The 23,593-nt window shown below is 35.9% G+C and overlaps 2 protein-coding genes across 6 annotated transcripts; one reads left to right on the top strand and one right to left on the bottom strand.

The window, feature by feature from the left end:
* Positions 1-7,631: 7,631 nt before the first annotated feature.
* LOC141587149 (protein LSD1) lies at positions 7,632-12,830 on the top strand. Of its 5 annotated transcripts, none has more exons than XR_012519708.1 (7): positions 7,632-7,821; positions 8,518-8,732; positions 9,303-9,416; positions 10,183-10,296; positions 10,410-11,160; positions 11,453-11,771; positions 11,819-12,830. XR_012519708.1 is itself a non-coding variant. In XM_074408587.1 (6 exons), the coding sequence occupies exons 2-6, from the start codon at positions 8,666-8,668 to the stop codon at positions 12,515-12,517; spliced, it is 444 nt and encodes a 147-aa protein (XP_074264688.1). In that variant the 5' UTR covers positions 7,632-7,821; positions 8,518-8,665; the 3' UTR covers positions 12,518-12,830. The 5 variants fall into 5 exon arrangements, 3 of the variants coding, with proteins under 3 accessions (XP_074264688.1, XP_074264689.1, XP_074264690.1); XR_012519709.1 differs by having other exon boundaries at positions 7,634-7,821; positions 8,521-8,732; XM_074408587.1 differs by lacking the exon at positions 11,453-11,771 and having other exon boundaries at positions 10,410-10,519; positions 12,479-12,830.
* A 1,317-nt stretch (positions 12,831-14,147) lies between these two features.
* LOC141587147 (ferredoxin C 2, chloroplastic) lies at positions 14,148-23,319 on the bottom strand. Its single transcript, XM_074408586.1, has 6 exons — positions 22,939-23,319; positions 22,651-22,714; positions 15,397-15,485; positions 15,181-15,249; positions 14,659-14,703; positions 14,148-14,514 (listed from the first exon to the last, which is right to left on the bottom strand). Exons 1-6 carry the CDS (start codon positions 23,185-23,187, stop codon positions 14,470-14,472), a joined length of 561 nt encoding a protein of 186 aa, XP_074264687.1. The 5' UTR covers positions 23,188-23,319; the 3' UTR covers positions 14,148-14,469.
* Between the last annotated feature and the right edge of the window lie 274 nt (positions 23,320-23,593).

Below are 23,593 nucleotides of genomic sequence, written 5' to 3'. Positions count from 1 at the left end.
GCTTGCCCCAGCCCGCACACCCCTAGCTAGTGGTCTGGGCTCTAGCTCACTCTCAGCCCAGCCCAACCCGCACCAATTCGACCAGATGTCCACCTCTAATCACACGTAAGATAAAATAAAATGCATTGAGATTAGCAAAAAGTTTGTCTCATTTATGCAAATACGATATTATTCGACCCGTTGTATTCCTTTAAAGAATACCTATTTGTCTGGAGTGACAGGGCAAAAGGAATCATTCTACCTTATATACTTTGAAATTTGAATTGAGTAGGTTAAGGTTCTTATTTTTCTTGTGCTCCTTTTTTTTCATCTTTGACTTAGATTGAGGGGGTTAACTCGATTTCGAGTTAAGCTTTGACCTAATGGTAAAAGTCCGATACCTCAACTCGTTACTCATTTACAACCCTAATGTATATTGGTAGTACTAGTCACGATAAGCTCGGAGTTGGAAAAAGGTTTCCGAAAAGAAAATTTGTCATTTAGGTGATTAATCCGTACTTACGTAAAACTTAGAAGTTTGTATGAAAAGTGAGTAGAAAATCTCACGAGGAAATGATGTTTAGTCTAATGCATGGCAATGCTTATCCATAGACGGAATTAATTCAAAAGTTTCAGCAACTTCATTAAATTGGAAGGGTCGTCTTATCCAAGTCGTTGTCCATATTTTCGGCTGTTCTATATTGTGCTTCAACCTATACTGTTGACGATCATATAATTTTGCTTGACTATTTCTAAGTCTACCCATCAATTTTATTACGGAGCACTAGATATTTTAATTCTGATGACAATATTTTGCTCCAGATTTGATCTGCAACCCCAAGCTAACTTGAATTCCCTCGCAGATGGTTGTAGATAGGAAGAAAGACGGTATTATATATTGAAGGTAAAAAGGCATTTTTATTTAAACATGATACTCTCCTCAGTGTTAATTATCGTCTTTACTTTTAAGCAAAACGAAAATGCTAAAAAGAGGAGATGGTCAATAAGTAACTGACAAGTGGAACAAATTGAATGAAAATGATCAAATTACTCATCAAGTTCATTCTTAAAATAAAAAAGACAACAAATAACTGAGACACCCAAAAATAAAAAAGGGACAACAAATAAGAGGGAGTATCTTTTAGAAAGAGATTATTTTGTTTGATCTTTACGATCAGTCGATTTTAATGTATTTTGCAATTATTCTATGTCTTTTTATCATTAATGGATATCTTCAAAAGATACTAAAATGAAATCACAAATTTGGGCAACCGCAAATGCATAAAAATGAAATAATTTCATTTATATTTATAATTGTGCGCTTAGGGCAATAACAATGAGAAGAAATAATAAGAAGTTTCATAGCTTATAAGTAACTCCTTACCCATTCATCTACATAATAAAAAATTCATTATATGAAACAGGTTTTAGAAATCGGTTTCATGTTAGGAAAAAGGTGAGGAGAAGGAAGACCACATAAAAAATATGAAACTTTTACCATTGAGGATAATTGATAAGTTTCATAATTAATTTAGTGGGTTGATGTGTTAATGATAAAATTTAGCAAGAAATTTCAACCATTGTTATTGTCCTTAATACCTACCTCATTTATGAAAATGAAAATACTCTTGAAACTGTTACCATCACCCTACCGTCATATTAGTATAATATTATCCGCTTTGACAAAGCACGCACAAATTGGACTGTTTAATGTCATGCTTAATAGGTTGCAACATGTGCTATTTTGATTAATTAATACTTGGGTGTTGATCAAGTGATGTTTGGAAGAATACAAATACTCCATTATTGAGAAGAATATCCAGTTAGAATAGTTCAAAATTAACGAGGGAGAACAAAAATGAGAAAAGAGTAAAGTCCAACAATATGGCGGTCCCTTCATTTACATGGCTACATTTTATCCACGAGTTTCTCGTACGTCTTTCCAAAATACTTTCTAGTGCTTTTCTTCCTGCCCATGCGCTCATTAACTATTGGCGAATTTTACATGAAAATCCACCTTTTGTAAATTCTTTCAAAAATTCCACATATATTAACTAGAACAATAATCATTCAACACCTGCATTTTTGTTACGATAATACAACAAAAAAGACAACAATTTTGAACAAAATTCAGATTTTAACCCTTGTAAGAAATTTCCAAAACCCGCAAAATACAAACAGAACTCTAAAATCTGAAATGAAAATGCAATATTAAAATAAATAGATAATTAAGATTTTAAAACTCGCAAAAATAAAAAATTGACCTAGTTCATTCGTGTGAAAAACACAAACTGATCATACCGGTTCATGTGGTTCACAAGAACCCACCATGGCTACTAGAATGGACCGAGTCAAAACATTTTTTTTTTCCATTGCGTTATTTGAGATAAGATAATCGATTTTAAAAAATCGCAGAAAATAGACAGTCAAGCACCAAACTATGACTGTTTTTCATTCTTAATCTTTAGTTTTTGTCTTAATTTAAATCATTATTAATTGTCCTTGCTATTATTAGTTATTGTCTAATCTATATAAGAAAAATATTAATTTGTTAATTATTTTTTTTTAATTCATCGTTAATTAATACAAATGCTAATTTAAGGGTACTTTGACATTAAGTCAATGAAATATGGGGGATATTAAATAAAATAATAATAAAAGGGCAAAATAGTAATTACGAGGGGTATAGTAAGTAAAATAGGACGCGTGGTTTAGCAATTTCATATTTTGTACTCCTTTCTATTCTTAGAAATTGTCCTATTTATTTAAAATAGTCCTCACAAATCTTAATAATTGGGCAAATTCTAAAGAATTGAAGGGAGTAGTTTATAAGAATATTGCATATGGAGCTAGTATGTTTTTTTTTTTTCGATTTTCTTAAATGTTATAGAAATACAGTGGTGGATTTAGGGGTGCTAGCATGGGCGCTCGCTCCCGGTGGACATTGAGAATTTCAAATTTCTTAATTAAATTTTTGATTTTTTTCGAGGTCTGTCATATGGCATTACCATTTCGCCCTGTTTTTTTTTTCGATTTTCTTAAATGTTATAGAAATACAGTGGTGGATTTAGAGGGGCTAGCAGGGGCGCTCGTCCCCGGTGGACATTGAGAATTTCAAATTTCTTAATTAAATTTTTTATTTTTTTCGAGGTCTGCCATATGGCATTACCATTTCGCCCTGTTTTTTTTTTTTTTTCGATTTTCTTAAATGTTATAGAAATGCAGTGGTGGATTTAGGGGGGCTAGCAGGGGCGCTCGCCCTCGGTGGACATTGAGAATTTCAACTTTTTTAATTAAATTTTTGTTTTTTTCGAGGTCTGCCATATGGCATTACCATTTCGCTCCTGCTGGGATCCATCCCCCCTCCCGTGAAATCCTAGTTCCGCCACTGTAGAAATAATTTTTATTAGAAACAAAATCCCCCGTGAAATCCTAGTTCCGTCACTGTAGAAATAATTTTTATTAGAAAAAAAAATCTTCCCCCCCCCCCCCCCCCCGAAATCCTAGTTCCGCCACTGTAGAAATATTTTTTATTAGAAAAAAAAATCCCTGTGTAATAAATTTACATTGAGAATAACTTAAATTTTTAATCACATATACAACTTTTTATATTTTTTTAGATATTTTATTCTGTGAACAAGGTCATTAAATTAGTATTTTGGCATATATGCAAATTGCTAAATCAAATCGTAGGACATTTTGGTAACATAAAAATCACAAATTCTTATCGAAGACGGATATTATCCATCACAAGCTGAAGACGAATAATATTCCTTTCATAAAATGCAAATAGATAGTGCAAGTGTGGTGAAATGGATACCCTCACTTAGCCTCCTACTTGCATTTTGTGAGAGGGTACTATCCATCTTCAACTTATAACAGATAGTAACCGTCTTCAATGAGAGGAACGGCATAAAAATACATTCATCCAAATATAGGCAAACGAAGTACAATCGTACAAAAAGCATAACCAATTAGCCATTCAAGCTATCAAATTACACTAATTTATTTAACTTTTTTATTTTGAGTTGTTTCTTTTGAGTGATTTCGAGTTTTCACCTCTACATTATCAATATGTATAGGTTTTGGACATTGTCATGTCGTCGTCATGTACTAATGATATTCTATGTTTAGAGCATCCGTAAAGGTGTAGAATTACCTCCTCATATGCACTTTTTCTATTCATATAGGGAACCTCACTAATGCACCAACCTCCCCATAATTTGAGGTTCCACCATTATTAGTAGAGGTTCCCAAAAAAATGTAAGGGTAAATTGTGTTTCTTTTGGGGAGGTTCCTAAATTTTTATATGTAAATGGAGAATCTCATTGTTGCATAAATGTAGTTATAGATTGGGGAGGGTAGATGGAAAAATTAGTGGAAAATGAGGTGGACAATAAGAAAAAGAGAGATAAAATATGGGGAACCCCATTATTGCGGATGCTCTAAGCCACAATTCTCCTTGATTTCTGTCTAGTTAGTGCTCAAAAGCGTACGTACGCATAAATACAAAAGGATAACTTTATTAAAACTGTAAACATATATAGACAATATCATCATGCAAATAAAGTGATGAGCCTTGTCTTACTATTTGTTGTAAACAAGAAAATAACTACTCGTAACTAATAATTCCTTCCTCATGAGTAGTTTGTTATTTCTCCTTTTAAAGCCAACACATAATAATTTTTGTAAAAACATGTATAGTGTGAATTAATCTCTCATTTGTTTCATAAAACAGTCAAACTTACTGAGAGCATGTACACGTCGTCACGTCCTACTCTTTGAGTGTATGATTAAGGGTAAAAGAGGATCGGAGGACTATTTAGTTGTATATGAAGAAGGAGCGTGTGTCTGTATGCAACAACTCACGTGCATGTAATGTTTCACAGAAATGGTGTAAAATCAGTAAAAATGAATGAAAAGGCCAATAATCCAATATCAAAGCAAAGAGTGTACATCGAGAAAGAGAGAGGTGGGGACTCTTAACCTCTGACAACTTGATCTTCGATCTTGATACACCAACAACAACGTCCTCAAACATTTTATTACACTATTTGTTTTCCACTGTTTCGAATCCTTAGGTCAATACGTATAGTAACTACGATTGGAAATATCCAATATTAAACAAAATCATTCTAGTTTTTCCTATTCTGGTAATAATGCTCTAATATTCTTCCTATGTACATTATAATATTATAACGTTAAAAAAAATCGCATTTGTAAATTTTTACTATGCCAATCATTTGTTTACATATTTCTTTTTAAGTAATGGAGATGATCTCCATTCTCCATTCTTTATATGTGAGCGATGAATTGAAGTATGAGTTTGCAACAAGGATAAAAAACTAAATTTTTCACTCAATTTGCTGTAAGATTAAATATGATAAACAAATGTCTTTTAAGTTATTAATATCTTCATGTGAGTTTGTATGAAAAGTAGGTGTAATTTAAGGATAACGAAAGACTTCTTATCCAAGGACCAACTTAATTGTGTTAAAGTCTAAGCTAACTCTTAACGTCAAGTTGTCTCAATCATGAGTTAAATTTATGTGTAATTAGTCTCACTTTTGCATACATTAATAGGCCTGCTGAATTGAATTGAATTTAATAAATCTGAACTAAAATGAACTTGGATTCAAGTAAAAAAAGAAAAAATTGGATTCAAGTACAACTAATCAGATGACAATCAATTAAAAAGCTAAAATTGATAATAGTAGTGCAACAAAGAAGGAATATGAAAGAGAGAGAAGATTAGGATTCTTGATTTCTAAAAATTGGTGATTGGGAGAACTTTTGACCACAAGATCAGTGGTGGATGTCAGGGTGGTAGTAGCGCTGGAGTTGGAGCGTGGGACAGTGGTTGGAGTTGACTGATGTCTTCAGGCTTGAAGAGGGCGGCCCGACAAGAGGCTGGGTATGGGGTGTTTTTTTTAAGCAATTATATTATTATTATTATTATTGTAAAATTGAACTGAATTTAATATATTAATCTGAACTGAACTGAACTGAACTTAATGGATCTAAACTAAATTTAATAAAGGTGAACTGAACTGAATAAATCTAAATTGAACTTATGAGAATTGAAATTAAGTCCAAAAAAACAAAGCCTATATATTTTACGAAATTACTTTTTTTACATACCGACCTTACTTTTTCACATACATTTTTTTTCTTTAACTTTCTATACCATACCATTTTTCCTAAACTAAACAAATTAAGTTTTATATGCACGTTTTTCCCTAGAATCAAATTTAATTGCTCTAAAAACTTGAACAATGAATTATAATTCTCCAATTAGTGAAACAATCTAATTGTTTAGCAATTATAATTTGTTTTGTTGAAATTATTAGTTTAGCTATTGGTAAAATTAATGTGTAGTTTATCAGTTAGGGTTTATCGTTGGTAGAAAGCAAGTATTAAAAATTACCGTTGTAGAACATGCAAACCATGGCGATTGCCAATTTATTTGACAAACTTTCAGTGGCCAGAGGATGCAGTAAGGATTGATTAGTGGGGTAACAATGCAGGAAGCATGGTTGGCTGGAACACGGGTCAACCGGAGTATGATTGGACGAAGTGGGTTGTCGGATGGAGGTGAACGAAGGGAGGTGAGAGGAAAGGAGATGAAGAAAATCAATTGAGGGTGGAAAAAATGATAAGGGTGTAAATGTAAAAAGCGTATGTAAAGGAGTAAAATTAGTATGTGAAAAAGTACAACCCTATAATTTTACCTATGGCCCTATAGGGATTTGAAGGTTTTATGAGAAATTTTTGCTTTTAGGAAAGTGATGTATGTTAATTAGTTTTACATGCGAAATAAAGTATTGGTATGATTTCAATGAATGAGAGGGAGTATCACTTATCACAAGCTTTGCTAATTCAACCAAAAATAAACCCTGAAAATCCAATATATCTAGACAAGATCATAAATTCTTATTTAACACCGATATATTTAAGACGGGTTAAATTGGAGGGATAGGACAAAGCAACTCTGCTAAGGACTAGGAAAACAATTGTCCTATATAGCCATATTGAACGTTATTTGACCCGTTTTAGACTTATGACGGATATATCCATCTTAAAAGAGATCAACTAGTAGACAATACGATATCCTTTTCTAATTAAAAAAAAATACTTCGTAACTACTAGGAATTCAATGATTCCATGACTTAGATCTAACCACTTGCACGGATCGACCCGCCCCGCCCCGACCCACCCCTCGGGTTTACATTTCCCCGGGCCAGCTTGTCCCTTGGGTCTGCATTTTCCAGGCCCGGGCGATCCGCCCCTCGACCAGTATGACCCTTGATATGTCCGGGCCGGTTCAGGGTTGAAGAAAATGGACCCGGCTCGCCCTCAACCCGTTAAAAAAAAATTACACTAAACCTGTGAGAGCCCACCCATGGGCTAATTTCCGGTCGGCCTCCCTTTGAACCGGCCCGGGCCGGTTCAGGATCGAGCTTAGTGAACCTAGCCCGCCCCGGATCGTGCGAGTTGGTCCGACCCGGCATGTGGCCACCTCTAGTCCTCTACCTGATTAGTAAACTTTGTAAGAGAAAGTCAAATAATTTTTTAATCCATAATCCATTTTAATCAATTGCCTCCACCCTATTGTTGTCCTTATATTTCCTTTGTTTCCCCCCACTGAATTCCTGTTACTACTTGTCCAATTATACTCCCTTTCACTGTCTCTCTTCTCCAACAAAAAACTTGCATCTCTGCCATTTGAATACCCCACCCCCACACTGTGCTCATACAAATCTATTCCCACACCCCATTATTATTTCTCAACATTAACTTTTCCACTTTTTTCTCTAAATTTCTCTGCCACTCTATTCATGGGTATGTCTTAATAATGAATTCCTCCTGTTTATTACATCAAATTATGTTACTTTATAATTTCATTTTCATCTTTTCCAACTGATTCATATCATTGTGCATTCATTCCAAAACCCCCTGCAAAATGAAGTTATGGAGAAGCAAAAAGCCTAAAAAATGCCAATTATTCACAAAAAAGTTGAATGAAAATATCATGAAGATTGCCCATTACCTAGTAAATCTTTGAAAATTGCATTTTTCTGACATGATGTATCATCAAGATTGCCCAAATCTTCACCAAACTACTGTTAATACAATAATGCCTTCATCTTTTTGTTTGTGGTGCTAAAAAAAGTCTTAAAATAAATAGTTATTCTTACTCGTAGCAAAAAGGTGTTTGTCACATCTCATTACCATCTTCCTTGTTTATCATTATTTAAAACGGTTGTGAAAAGTCACAAACTTGTCACAAATGAGAATTTGTGTACACTAAAAGCAATATGAGAAATTGAGAATACCTTTTCACCATTATCTGTTTTGTGTTACCTATGTATGAAAATTTTTGGGTACATCGGGTGTATATGGTCTCGAGTGTCCGGTAGCCAATGATTAACGTTAGTCTTTAGTATTACTTATATGTTTTACTTTGTTATTTGAAGGACTCGATGTCAATACCAACTACTTGACATTTTTATTTCTTGTTGTTTGTTATATATGCAGCAGATGAATATGGGTCTTTAAGCAATTTTTGAGTAAGATTGAAGTTGCTTAAGGAATATATTCAAGATAAATAGAGATAGAGAGAATTAGAGAAAGTTGGTGTGGTTGAGTTATTGGAGGTTGAAAAGGATAGGAGATCTAAGGAAGGATGCCTGTACCTCTTGCTCCATATCCAACTCCTCCTCCTCCTGTTCCTTTCACCCCACCTTCTAATGGTACTACTTTCTCAACTTGCATATAGTATTTCGCTAATCTTAATGCATTCCGTTTTTGTCTTAGCTATATATAATACTTGACCCGATATCTTAAAGGAGAATTTGTTATTCCCTTCATTTGAAAAAACAATATTCTAATGATGGAAGGATTTTGAATATTTTGCTGAATGAAATGAATTGGGTAAACATCTTTTTCCTACACAGAATATGAGTTCTTTTTTCTGTACAAAAGTTGATTAGCTTTTTCTTTTTTGACATAACTTTATATTTAAGTTTCTCTTTGGAAACAATGGCGATGTTAGGGGTTAATAGGGATGGTCACCTCAAGTCCTCAACGCTACTTCATGTGGATATGGTAATAACTGAAGAATCGACTTTCAAAATGTTCAAAGTCTTGGGGTCAATACTTGTCTGTCGTGATTTCTCGAAAATGTAGATCAATAATAAGTCCAATCCAGCATAAGTTGGAAAATGAGTTAGCATCAGTAGGTCATGATCATACATACTCTACGTTCTGGTTTACTTATTCGGCAGTCCGAGTCAGTTAACTAATAAATGTTTTAATGGCAGGGGGACAAAGCCAATTAGTATGTTCAGGGTGTAGAAATCTTCTACTATATCCTGCAGGAGCTACTTCTGTTTGTTGTGCAGTATGCAATGCTGTTACCTCTGTTCCACCCCCAGGTATTCTCCATATGCCATCTCTATTTTCCATGGAAAATTGACCTCTATCAATTTTTTGGACCATTTCTTTCTTAAGAAAAATCACTTATGCTGCCTCGCCTCTGTCGGTCATTTGTTTACATTTGGTATGGCACAAAAAATAAGGAAAGAGGAAGGGACCATTTGACATTTGTAGTGGTTGTTAGTGAGTGACAAGTGGACTATAATGGTTGTGTATGATCAAATAACCCATTAAAAATTTTCCTAATATAGAAAGGGAAATAAATAAATGAGACGCCTCTAAAATAGAATAGGTAAACAAATGACCGAAGGCAACATGTTTTGTATTTCTTTATTAAGCAATATTTCTCATATCAATTATAACATGTTTTGTATCAAAAGAGGTCTTTGCTAGTTTGGAACATCTCACATCCATGTAAAAAGTTATTTCCCCCTAGATCCCACCATGTGAACTTATTTTAGTTTGCTCATTTATGTGATACACCTTATAACAATGATCATTGGGCAAATGTCCTACTAATTGGGAAAATGAGACAACTTGCTTCTACGACTATCGGCATTAAAGTATAAATCAATTAGGTATCGTACACATAACTTGACTCACTTTTGGTACGGTTTCAACATATGAACATGGTTGTGTATATCTAACCCTTAGCTAGCCGTCGATAAAAGCTAGTGAAGTAATGTTGTTTATTACTATATGATTTTGGCCCCTAATGAAATAATATTCCCATTAATAAGGAAATAACATAAAATTTGGGAACAGGGACAGAAATGGCGCAACTGGTATGTGCAGGATGCCACACACTACTAATGTACATAAGAGGAGCAACCAGTGTACAATGTTCATGCTGTCATACCATTAATCTTGCCATGGAAGGTAATTACAAACTTAATTAGGAGTGTGTCATTCTATAAGTGTATGTTAAATGTATCAAATTGTGCAGTGAATAATAAGACTAGTGTTTGTTATCTTGGTGTTGTGGCATGTAGCAAATCAAGTGGCACATGTCAACTGTGGAAATTGCAGGATGCTACTCATGTATCAATATGGAGCTAGATCTGTTAAATGCGCTGTTTGCAATTTTGTCACTTCAGCTGGGGTTAGTCACTTTATACACTCTTTTTATTCCCAAAAATCCCTCAAAACAGATACTCTATATAAAACCAATAATTCCCTTACTATTTTACATTAGTTTTTCGACAAAAAATATTTAATCTCATGTTAATATTATGTGAAATCTAATGCAAACGCTACAAGTCTTACAAAAATACTCTCACGTCTCAGTTAATTAAAAATCGCTTCTATTCATTAAAAATAGAAGGTGGGTATTATAAGAGTAGACATATTTTTGTGAATAAACCTAAATCCTAAATTCCTAATCAGCCATGACTGTGAAGGAAATAGACTTGCTAATGGTCCTATCTTGGAGTAATAAATTCGATTATAGATATTTACGTGAAACATAAATAGTACACATTTTTGTCAATAATAAAACTAAGCTTATCTTAGAAAATGAAATGGTGATTTGGTGTCAATTTTGTGGTCATAATTAAGACTAATTAATAACAAAGCTTGTAGGACATTCATTATTCACGTTATAATGCCGTCATAATGAAGCAAGCATTGTGTTACTAGAATACGAATACAAGTACTTCCTTGCTTCGCTTTATTTTCAACAGTTTAAGTGTCAAACATCAAGCATCAGTCCCTCGGGTATACATCCATGCTTATCCTTTTAGGGTCTGTTTGGATAGGAGGATTTGGAGGAAAAGAGAGGGGAGAGAAAGGAAGGGATGCTAAATCCTTTGTTTGGTTAGCAAAATGGAGGTGGAGGGATTTTGAGGGGAGGGAAAATGAATCCCTCCACTTCTCCCTCCGAGCCAAATTATTTCCTCTCCAACAAAGGCAAGATTTGGAGGGAAAATGACCTTCTCCATTCTCCCTCCCCTTCCCTTCCATCCCTTTCTCTTCCCTCCTTCTCCCCCCCCCCCTCTCTTTCCCTCCACTTTTGCTATCCAAACACACCCTTAAGATCCGGGATCTCTCCATTTCCTTGAAAGAAATGGACTTCTAGTATCACATACTCCCTCCCAGTCACTATAATGTTCCCACTTTTCCGAAACGGATTATTCAACTAATGTTTCCATTTCCTTTTTTGGTAATTTTTACTCTTATTTTATTCATTTTTCTCTCCTATCATCAAACCCCACACAACTCTTTTACTCCTATTTTATTACTTTCCTTTATGTTTTGGCTCCACAATTCTTTATTTAACTACTAATAATTCATCCCTCTCTCCTATCACCAACCCCACACAACTCTTTTATTCCTATTTTAATACTTTTCCTGAAGTATTGTGCCCATATCAAATGGGAACAATATAGTGACTGGGAGGGAGTATTACACTAACTGCTTTAGCTTGTTTTTCCCCTTTTACTTCTTGGCTTCTTGCTCCTACAACTTTTTTTCTTATGCCCCCATTAATATTTGGGCAAATTCTTATTTCAGTCGGACCTTTTCCGTCTCAAATTAAGACGGATAAAATGAGACTATTTTATGAAAAATAAATATTTCATGATAAAATGTTACCATCAGTTTTTTTGTTTCGTTATAAAATTTCATCATTAAATGGCCGCCTTTTATTATTAAATGTTGATATTTTCTCGTTTTTGAGTTAAGACCATTTTAAGGGAGACTTACTGTAACATTTGGGTGTTAAGACAATTATACAGATTCTAGTGTCAGTCCGACTGACCATAATTCGTGTTTTAGACTTGTTAATTCGGGAAAAAAGAGTTTCATAAAATCATTAACATTCACAACAAAATGTTAAGTTATCAATTATACTAAAATATGGTAGAACAAATTCCACATACTCTAGATGATACAGATTCATTTTCCACATAATTTCCATGTTGTTACCTGCACAGAAACCAGGAATCCTTGAACAAATTTTCAGCCATCGTTTTTATTAGTATTCCATTTTATATAAGGTGTCAAGTGTCGCTTAATTTTCTGAATAAATTTCAGTCGTATTAACAAGATAAAAATATTGCAGGCTACAGGAAGCATTCCTGACCAAAATATGAAACTATGACAAATTAATTTGCAGACATTTCCGGCAATGACATCTCCAAACCAAGGAGATTGACATCCATCTTCGAGTATATAGAGCTTATATGTAATATTTATCCTTTGAATTTTCAACAAAAAATAAGGCGATTACCTCTTTTGTTAAATTTCGAATCGTTTTGAGTATATTGTGGCAACCATGTCCTTCCTATGTAACAATAGGACAAGAAAAAAAAATGTAGTTTTGGATGAGTTGATGTTCCTTTTCAATGAGATTGTAATCTTCTTTGATGTTTGTGTATGAATGGCACCAAGTGGACTTCTTTGTTAGCGGATTATATCTGTTTTTTCTTGGATCGTTGTTTAGAAATCGTCTTTCGTTGACCGAAAAGGGAACATTTCCCGTTAAAACCTTGAAATCCCCGTCACTTTTAAACAAAGGAACCCAATACTATTAAGGCCCCGTTCTTTCCAGCTCCAGCTAAGCTAAGCTCAGCTCAGCTTATCTCTATTTAAATTAATTGTTACTTCAGCTCCATTCAATTCAGTACAACTCTATTCAAATCCGTTCAGTTCAGCTCTTTTCAGCTGAAAAGAGGAGGGCCTAAGTGACGTCCTGCTATGGCCTCTCCTAATTTAAAACACTATATGAATTGAAGATAAAAGTACTTTCTAGAAACTTGATTCTATCCAATCCTTAAAAATAATAATTTCAAAGGGGAAAAGAATATAGACTTTTAAAAAAAAAAAGATATTTTATTGAAAATAATTGTAAGGTGAAGATGGTATGATAGCAACATTATGATACTTGAAACAGAAAAATAGTGTAAAAATAAATCCAAACAGAAAAGTGCCAAAATAGGGTACTAAAGAGTCCAAGACAAACTGTTGTCAAGTTGTATCAACCTTACAGAAATGAATGGGTTATATGAGTACTTTTTAGAGAACACACTATTTCTTTCAGATGAGCTTGTCCTTAATTTTGCTATTGGCTTAAACTCATAATTTCCCCCTCATATATGGGGGCAATGACAAACCCTTCTCGTCTTGTCAATTGTTATATCAGACATTAACCTACCTCTTGTTTTTTGATATCCATGTTACTCGAACGCGATATCCCACTACAATGTCCTACCTACACGGGTGTCGTATCTGACATGTGCCGAGTGTCGGATACTGTCAGGCGCAACTATTTTGTGCGAATTTTTCAATGTTTGGTCTAAAGTGAAGTGTCGGTATCGTGTCGGTCATGATAAGTGTCGTACACGCGACACGGCATCTAAGCGAAGTGTCGGAGTAACGTAGCTTCTATCTCATTTCGTGTTTGTCTCAACAATTTCTCCTTTTCACAACTCATGACTAAAAATAGATTAAAACTGGCTCCTCCTAATCCTTAGTCGAATTCCGGTAGTTAGAGAATTCAGGAAAGATGCAGGAGTTGATAGGCGAAAAATTTAAGATACCTCAGCTATGCTCTTGAGCTCGGCTACAAATGTCCGAGAAAAAGACGTCCCAGTAGAATGAAATGCCTTTATTCGGCATTCATACGGAGTATTTGAGTACCAAATATCTAATGTGGGTACTTGAAGGGGGAATGAAGAGTCTCTTGAGAAATATCCGTAGATACGTTAGACACATTAGTGGCAAGCTTGACCTTTAGAAAGTTTGATTAGTTATCAATTTTACATTCCATAATATGAGAAGAATGTCATGACAACGTACACATAATTACATCAAAAGCGTCTATTAAGGCATTCGGAGGGAGTAAAAAGGAAGGGCTTTTCATTGCTTCACAATTATCTCTAATGAACATCGCAAATGCCGGATCACACTTATAACATATTAATCGTATATCACATCACATGTATTACTCCGTAGGATTTTGGAATTCAAGTGACTTCACTGGATTTCGAGGTCTAAAAAAACTACACACCTGATGATTCAGATATATCTCGAGTGAGATCCCTTGGACGTTGTTCATTCATCACCCAAGGCTAATTCCAATGCATAATCATCTCGTTCCTGCATTTGATAACCGGTCTAGTATTAGTTATCAACACCAACCTTGAAAAATGTTTACAGTATTACTATCATTGCTCCCCAGTCCCCACACCAGCCCAAGTAAACCCAATGTAGTTTCTGAATGATCTGCATTTCACAACTTACAATTGGACCACGGGCAAAATATCTCCCAAATTGAAGCCAATATACCTGCAAATATCAACCGCATTTCAGTAAAGATTATCTAATTCAGTAAATAGCAAAGCACTCCAGTCCAAGTTACTAAATTGAATTGAATTTCAGGGTTATCAGATTGGATACGGATTGAGATTATTGAATATTGGATTTTCAGATTGGTCCTACATAGTGATTCGGAAAGTCCAGATATCAAATCCAGTAAAAGTTCTTTAAAAATTAAGAAAACAACTCCTTAAATACATACGAGTAGATTGAATAAAATAGATTGATTGGATGGAAAAGAAAATACGGAATATTGCACCCATTCGAGTAAAAATTTACACGCCTTAAATACATGCCTTTAAAGCTGCATACACATAAAATGTTCTCAAAACATCACATCTGATTTACCACTGACTTCATTGCAAGTGAGGCAAATAAATAAATATGATTTTCAAAAAAACACAACACGAGAGATATAGTTAGCGAAAGAAACTATGGAAGGATTACCTCATCCTCATCTTGTGTTTCTACTTCCAGATCAGTTGATGGGTAGCCCACACAAAGAAGTGCATAGCCCTGAAAAGGACACCAGCAATTTTTAACTAGAAAAATCTTCATGGTTCAAAAATGCACAACTAAAATGACATGCATCAATATATACAGTATATGCTACTAATAAATGTCAGATCATGGAATACATGTCACTGAGAGCATTGTATGCACCTGCGATTTCAACTCAGCAGATATTCCCAGCGCCTCAGGTTGACGAAGCTCTCCAGATTTGACCCGCACTGCACAGCTAGTACAACAACCTGTCCCAAGAAAATGTATGCCGTAAATATGCTTCTCAAGTCTCAATTGCAAGGACGGACAATTGTAATAGCTCCACGAAGAATCATGTATGTTGCTACTAAAATCTAGGAGTATCACAATAAAACAAGAACAGTGGAGACAATTTTTAAAAATAGCAGCACACTAGAATAATATAATTGAATAACAGGGTAAGCAAACATTGTTGTGGCGCCAATTTTGTTATTTGTATTTTATACTACAGTAAAAGTGGAGAAACAGAGCATGTCTATGTCCTGACCCCTAGGTTGCACGGACACTCCTCCTAATCGGCGTTCCCGTGTCGGACACGACACTCGTCGGACACACGTCAAAACGTGTCGGACACTTATAAAGCCGTGTCTAACTTTCATCTTTTATTTGGGCACGTGTCCATGGTATTTTGAGCCGTGTCCATGGTATTTGGACACACCTTCAAACGGAATCAAGTTGAAATTAAGGTAAATGGCGTGAATTGTTATATGGTTGAATTTGGCGGGGAAATAAGTTGAATTAGCGGTAAATGATGTTCTTTAGACTAGTAATGAGATGTCGAAATAGTTGATTATAAGTTAGTTTTTGGTTTTGGAAATGCGAATGAGTTATAATTAACGTCAAGTTTTACCTTCACTTATTTAAATTTAATATTTTCATACTTTTTCAAAAATAAAATCGCACATAAATAAATATAAAATATATATTTTATTAAATTTAAATGACGTGTCCCGTGTCCTAAATTTCATGAGATGCCGTATCGCGTGTCCGTGTCGTGTCAGTGTCAGTGTCCGTGTCCGTGTCCGTGTCCGTGTCCGTGTCCGTGCTACCTAGCCTGACCCTAGAGGGATGAAATGATTGCTCACTCTGGTTGCCGGCGAAGGCGCCAAAATTTGACACGCCTAAAACGTCGCTATAAAAGACGGTCAAATTAACAATTTATAAGCCACACTTTATACCAATTAACACTAATTATAAAACAAGTAATAAGAAGGGGATCGTACCCAAGAGAAGGGGGGTTTTGTATTCGGTTTCCAACTATGCAATTAGAACAATTGTAACTAATTAACAAACAAGTATGTAAATAAAGGGGGGGCTTTTTGGTTTGGTTTTCAAATATAACAAAAGCAAAACAAAATTCAAACAAAAGTGAGTAGCAAGTAAGCAAGCAAATCGATTTTAAGATGGAAAATTATCAAATATTGAGAAAGACTTAACCCAGCCCAATTAGTGAACCACTTTGGTCGATCCTAGACACAATCAATCCCTTAATTATGTATGATCACCTTATTGTGAAGATAAGTTGGGTTAATTCGAAATTTTTCATCAAATTCTTGTTGTTAGTGACTCCTTACCATTTCCTAAACATTTGAGGTGGATTTACATTGCCAAATAGCTAGTTAGCACTACCTTTGAATTAGTGCATACTAGGTGTTTGTAGAAAGGCCTCAACCAAAACTTTTGTCAAAATTTGAGTAAATTTCTGAAAATTTGAGTTGATATGTGTAAAACAAAAGCATCCGAGGCTTCCTCCTCAAAGGGAACCAAGGGAGCCTCGAGTTCCGAAGACCGAGAATACTTGGGGAAGGAGGGGTTGCGTGGGGAGCAACTCCAAACATGGAAGAAGTTCGAGTCATAGTCATCCGTAGCGGTGACTAAGTTTCTCCACCGAGACACCCTTGAGGAGTTGTGAATGCTCCCCATGACTATACAACTTCTTGGGAAGGTTGGGTTAGAGATCTTAATTGGGGAACCCGAGATCACACGGAGATGTGTCACCCTTGAGTTTCTTTCGTCTTTAGAGAAGGTGACCTTGGGCGGGATTGGGCGGAATTGTTTGTCAAGGGATGTCGAGACTTGCAAAAGGAACCCAAAGGCACAATTTTCATTGGGGGGATGATTGAGAAAATCATTGCCAAAACGGGAGTACCAATCTTGAATGGTGCTTGGGAACTTGATGGCACAACCCTTTATAATGCTAAGTATTTAACAAAGGCGGGGATGCTTGAGGTTTTGAGTAGCAATCCCCTCCATGTGATTTGGTATATGGGTGGCCAAAAGCCACAAAGATATATGTACTTGCCTTGTCCCCCTACCTCCCATATGGAGTGGGGAAGTGCCGAAGACTTCTATATGCCACCCGATGATGACTTTGTGGATTTGTGGGTTGATAGAGCCCATGTAGTTGAACCGGAGGATGAAGGAGAGGGAGGTGGTGAGCAACAACAATTTGGAGGGGCCTTAACTTGTAGTGACTTGCCATATGGAGACGCTCCTTTTGATGAACTCACGCCCAATGTTGCACATGAGCAACCTCATTTCTCACCACCACCCATGCAACAAGAACACCAACAACCACCTTTCATGCCAAACCAATTCAACTACCAAGAATTCCAAACTTGGCAATCGGGTGTCACTAACCGGTTGACCAACCTTGAGACAAAGATGGGGAGTCAATGAGCGCCGCTACCACCATTATCAAGAAGACATGGAGGAGATGCGTTATGTCCAAAGAGCAACCTTTGATATGGTGGCGGCAATGAATGATCAAAATATGAGAAATTTTCCAAATCAATACCAAGGATATGGAGAGAGGGAGATGAATGAAACTAATATTGAGATGACAAGATTTAGGAGACGAAGAGGAGGACCTCCGGGTGCCTCAAATTCACACTCTTGAGTCGAGAGATGGGTGTTCACCTTACACTTACACTTTGGGGATAAAGTGAAAAACAAAGTGTGGGGTGGACATGAGTGGTAATTTGTAATATATTGTATATATTTCATTCCATGTAATGCATTTTATTTGAAAAAAAAATGAAAAAAAATGAAAAAATGAAAAGAAAAAGAAAAGAAAAGAAAGAAAAAAAACCCAGCTAGGAACCCGAAAGGGCATCCTAGACAAAAATGGGAAAGTGGCCGAGGTCGGAGTGAAAACCAGAAAGGGCACTCCGGAGTCCGGGCAAAATGAAGAAACAAGGGCGAGTCACGAGAGTAGAGGTAAGAAAAAAGCTAAAGTGAAAACCCGAAAAGGCGGTTTAGGCAAAATGAGGGAATTAGGAAGAAATTGGAAAATGTTGAAACCTTGAAATCGTGTCACATGCTTTACTTCTTCCATTTGGCGTTGGCGACATAAGTGGTGGAGCCCAAGAATGTCGGAAGGGTAGGTTAGAAGTGTATCAAGGCTAGGTGGGGGATTTGGAGGCCTATTTTGTAACTACTGCTTGGTACACTTGGTGTATGTTTGAATGAGTGGAATTGGTGGTTGTTTGAGGAATCGTTAGCATTGTGTTGAGTTAGTTTTGGAGGTTTTTGAGGTTGTCACATTGTTGAGTTTGGGGGTGTTGTAATGATAGGCAATCTTGAGTTTCAAATGAATGGAGTGATAAGGGGGAGAAGTAAGGAGAATAGTGAAGAGTTGTGATGAGTTGATGAAGAATGAATTGGTGGAATTAGGAACATCTAAGATGACGGAAGGCATAAGGAAGGCGAGTGAGGGAAGAGAGGCTTCCTTTGGAGGTATTTGGGTCACTTAGTGTAAGTTATGTTGGTGTCTTGACGGAAAGTGACTGTGTTTTGATGAGGGCGATATAAGAAGGCAGTGCGTGAGAGAAGGAAGGAGAATTGATTGAGCATACCCATGCTTTTTTTTAGCTTAGCGGTGATGAGCTTTACTATAGTTTGCTCGGGACGAGCAAAGGGCTAAGTGTGGGGTGTTTGATGAGCTCCCATTTCTACCTACATTTCGTTGCGTTTGGAGCTCAATTAGTGGCATTTGGAAGCGGTTTTTGGACATTTTAATGCTCTTTAACCAATCCCAAGTGTTACTACATTTAACAAGAAATTTCAAGGAGGATTTAAAGGTACTTAAGGATCAATAAAAGCACCAAAGGAAGGCAAAGAACAAGAAACAAAGAGACATTGAAAAAGCCTTTCAAGAAGCAAGCAAAGGAAGAATTGAAGGCGGAATTCCAGCACAAAACTCGCACCGTGCGAAATTCTTCCTATAAAGGGTTTCCGCAATTTTGTTACGGGCTTGCTTCTATCTTAAGGCCCATTAATCCTTCTTATCTTAGGACTATATATAGATGGATACCATTAGGTTTTCATCATCTTTAGCTTTATTGTAGAATCAATTTGTAATTTGAAGAATTATCATCTTTTAATTGGGTTTTAGATCTAGCATGGAGAACTAATCTCCCTTTCTTAATCCAACTCAAAAAGGTGTAAACTTTGGTTGCAAGACACCCTAATCTTTCCCTAATTGTTATTATTATTGTTAATCCTTTGTGTTTATTGATTCTATTATGGAAATCTTGTTTAATTAAAGTAATTAAGTGTGATTTCCTTGTTGCTTAATTAAATCAAGTTCCTTAATTTACATTTCCTTAATTTACATTGTTGTTGGGATTATTAAGTGTGATTTCCTTGTAATCTCATCTTTGCAACACCTTGTTATTATGCTAATGAATGTGATTTCTTCTTGCCTTAATCATCAAGTAAAGGATTAACTTATAATTAGGTATTAATTGTGTTCATTGTGCCTAATTACCCTTATTGAATATCTCATGCTTTTATCTTCTTGTTAATTTAACCAATGTAAGTAATTTCTACTTGGTGGGTTGATAAGTTGGGTTAATTGATTAAGTGTGATTTCCTTATCATTAACCACTATTAAGGAGATTTATGAGAGTAATCTTCACAATAAGGTGACAATACATAATTAAGGGATTGATTGTGTCTAGGATCGACCGAAGTGGTTCACTAATTGGGTTGGGTTAAGTCTTTCTCAATATTTGATAATTTTCCATCTTAAAATCAATTTGCTTGCTTACTTGCTACTCACTCTTGTTTGAATTTTGTTTTGCTTTTGTTATATTTGAAAACCAAACCAAAAAATCCCCCCCCCCCCCTCTTATTTACATACTTGTTTGTTAATTAGTTACAATTGTTCTAATTGCATAGTTGGAAACCGAATACAAAACCTCCCCTTCTCTTGGGTACGATCCCCTTCTTACTACTTTACTTGTTTTATAATTAGTGTTAATTGGTATAAAGTGTGGCTTATAAATTGTTAATTTGACCGTCTTTTATAGCGACGTTTTAGGCGTGTTATTCATCAACATGTGATGATGGCCATTCCACAGTTAAGAGCAAATATCATATCTCACCACGAGTCTAGGGAATTTTGGAAAATCGAGTGATAAATCAGCCTTAACAAACCGTAAGCTTTGTGCATCTATCAAACTACTTATAGATGAGAGACTGATCCTGATCCATTGAAAATGGAAACTCCTACCAAATGAAAAACTTTTTTAGGCCAAATCACCCCAAACACCGTGACAAAGAAAAAATGCAGACCATTAAAATTTCGTGAAAATTTATCGAAGGAGAGAAATAATGTGGAGCAAGGAGAAGCTACTACTGCTTCTTTTCTACAGTTTTTGTTTCTGATATGAGCAGTCAACGATTTAGGGCAGTGGCATTGCCACAGTGAAGACATAATCTGCTGCAGGTTACCAATGTCTTAACTCAACCATTGTTCCTGTAACTAAGCTTTAATAACCGTGGGTCAAACAACTCACAGAGCAGCAATAATGCACCCACGATTTATGGTCTTTAGATTCTTTATTTACAGGAGGAAAATGAACTTGACTGCTCGAGAGTGTAAGAAAATTTGGCACTTCTATAGTATGAAATGCTGGTTACTCTCTTACTCAATTCAGCACATGACTGTTGCTTTCGACATATCATCTTTCCTTTTATACCAAGGTCTATGTGTTTTTATTTTTTATATGACGCAGGTGGTAGCAGAGAATGTTGAAACATTGATTCCTCAACTTAGTCCTCATTGACTACCCTAGTTCGTACAACTGAATCACAAACACATATTTTGGTTCTCAGAACTTCCAACCAAACTGCTAACAAAAAAGTTCGTTACTCTGACTGATCTTTGTTCTCAAATACACTACCAAATTGAACTGGTGCTTACAGTAATCGCCCATTAAGTAGAGGCAGTTTCCCATGTCAAAGATATAATATTAATATGAAAAAGCACGAAAATTTTTAACACTCCCAACTGGAACAGCTCATATTTACAATCTATTTAAGAAATATCACTAACAAGATGACACCCTTTTTTGGATAAAGGAAAATGAAGTGAAGGAGAGAAAGAGAAGAAACCAACATCCCTAGTTTGTAAATGATTGAGAAGAGCCTGACGAGGGGATGAAAGAGAATGAGGAAACCATTTACCCTGCATCTGTGATCCGTCATTAATAAAACCATTTCCGAATTCAAAGATTTCGATGGAAAACTCTTTCCAGTTTCCACCTTATTCACTCCCGTCTCTCTATCTATGTTTATCCAAATGTGGGTATTATCTACATTTTCATCCTCAATTCAAAGTGTACTAATTTAGGTACAATACGTTGGAATGGAATGGATTAGAACGTGATACCATAGAGGTATGGATTTAGAACCCCATACCAATTTGTACTTGTTCAGTTGTTTGGTTTGGCATTGAAATGGAAACTTGGAGGAATGCTTGGTATGAGATTACGGGGTTAGGGTGAATATAGAGTTCATAAAGTATTTAACAAAATTCCAGATAAGCAAATCAAACAATTTAATGGATTAAATCCATTCCAAAACACTCAGTCAAACGCCTCCTAGGATAGTTCAACAAAACAAGGTGCTCCAATAAAAAATCTATACCTTGGCTATATTCTTAGCAAATTAAAAAGGAAAATTTGCTTATTTCATTAAGCAAGTAAGATTGTTTTATGCTTTGTATTCAGCTTCATGCCGTTTCAGCACTTCACAGCAATCTAACTGTAATAACATCCAGCATACCTTAGAATGACTACTCAAAGAATCGTTTTCTTGCATGAATTATGTGTTGTTACTTGGTGGGTTTAGCAATCATTAATACGGAGTACTTGACAAGGGAAAAACAATACAAATCCGCAACAATTCATCAAAGTTGAGTTCTTAAGATGAGATTTGCAAAATACTAGTAAAACAAAAATGAGACAGCCAAGCACTTGAGATTCACACAAGGTTAAGGCGCAGCACAAGTATGGGAGTGATTAGACATTTTCAAGCATTAAACAAACTCTCCAAAAAAAGATCAAAGAGAAGAAAAGGCAATACCGTGCCTGCAAGCGAAAGGAAGGCTAATATCCTGATCTTCAGCAGTATGCAATATATATTGATCCTGCCACACAATTAATCAATACAAGTTCAACCAATGTGTAGCGTTGTCGAACTAAGGGATAACTAATTACGCCGCATTTTGCAAGATAATGGTGTAATTTACGACAATAATACAGCCAGATTCTAGAAATGGGCAAGGGCCACACCCGTCCAAACAATAAAAATGGTAAACCAAAGACGGGGATAGAGGGAGTAATATTTATTTGGAAAATTAGTGAAAATTACCTCGGGAACGAAGAAGTGGTGGGTCAAGCCGCGTTGACGGTCATGGACGGTAACCTTATGAGTAGGAACCGGACCGGAAGAAGAAGAGGTGGGGCCGTTATCGAATTGGGTAAGAGCTTGAAGCTGGGAAGACGTCGTACTGATCCTTCGTTTGAATTGTGGGGGAGGAGATTGACGGTAGAATGCCGGTATCCTGTGGAGAGGAGAGTGAATAGCGGAAGAGTAGTGTAGTAGAGATTGAACTTCCATTGCGCTTTGATTTCTCACAGAAGACTCCCTGGGTTTGTGTTATCCGACTCTGTGCGCCAAGATAACTGTTATAGATTCCCCCCTTTGCCACCTGGCGCTTCTTTGAATTTTACTCGCTCCAGCATTAAACTCGAAAAACGAGTCAACCTCATCCACATTGAAGAAGAATGTCCATCCTCTTAGATGAAAGAGAGTGTTAAGAGGATATTCTCTTCAATGTGACAATATCCTCTTTACATCCTCTTTAAAGAGGAAGAGGAAGACATCCTCTATAAATGGATGTCCTTGTCTTGGCCCTTGTGCCAAATAAAAGAGAAAATGGGTGGTGGGGACTACTTAAAAGAGAGGAAATAAGATCCTCTTTGATGTGGAGAAGAAGAGAGGAAGATTATGAAAAAAGTGGGAA

Source organism: Silene latifolia, chromosome 6 (genome assembly GCF_048544455.1).
Source record: "Silene latifolia isolate original U9 population chromosome 6, ASM4854445v1, whole genome shotgun sequence".
Classification (NCBI taxonomy): Eukaryota; Viridiplantae; Streptophyta; class Magnoliopsida; order Caryophyllales; family Caryophyllaceae; genus Silene; species Silene latifolia.
Note: the sequence above shows the minus strand (reverse complement) of the source record. Positions and strands in the feature narration are given on the sequence as shown.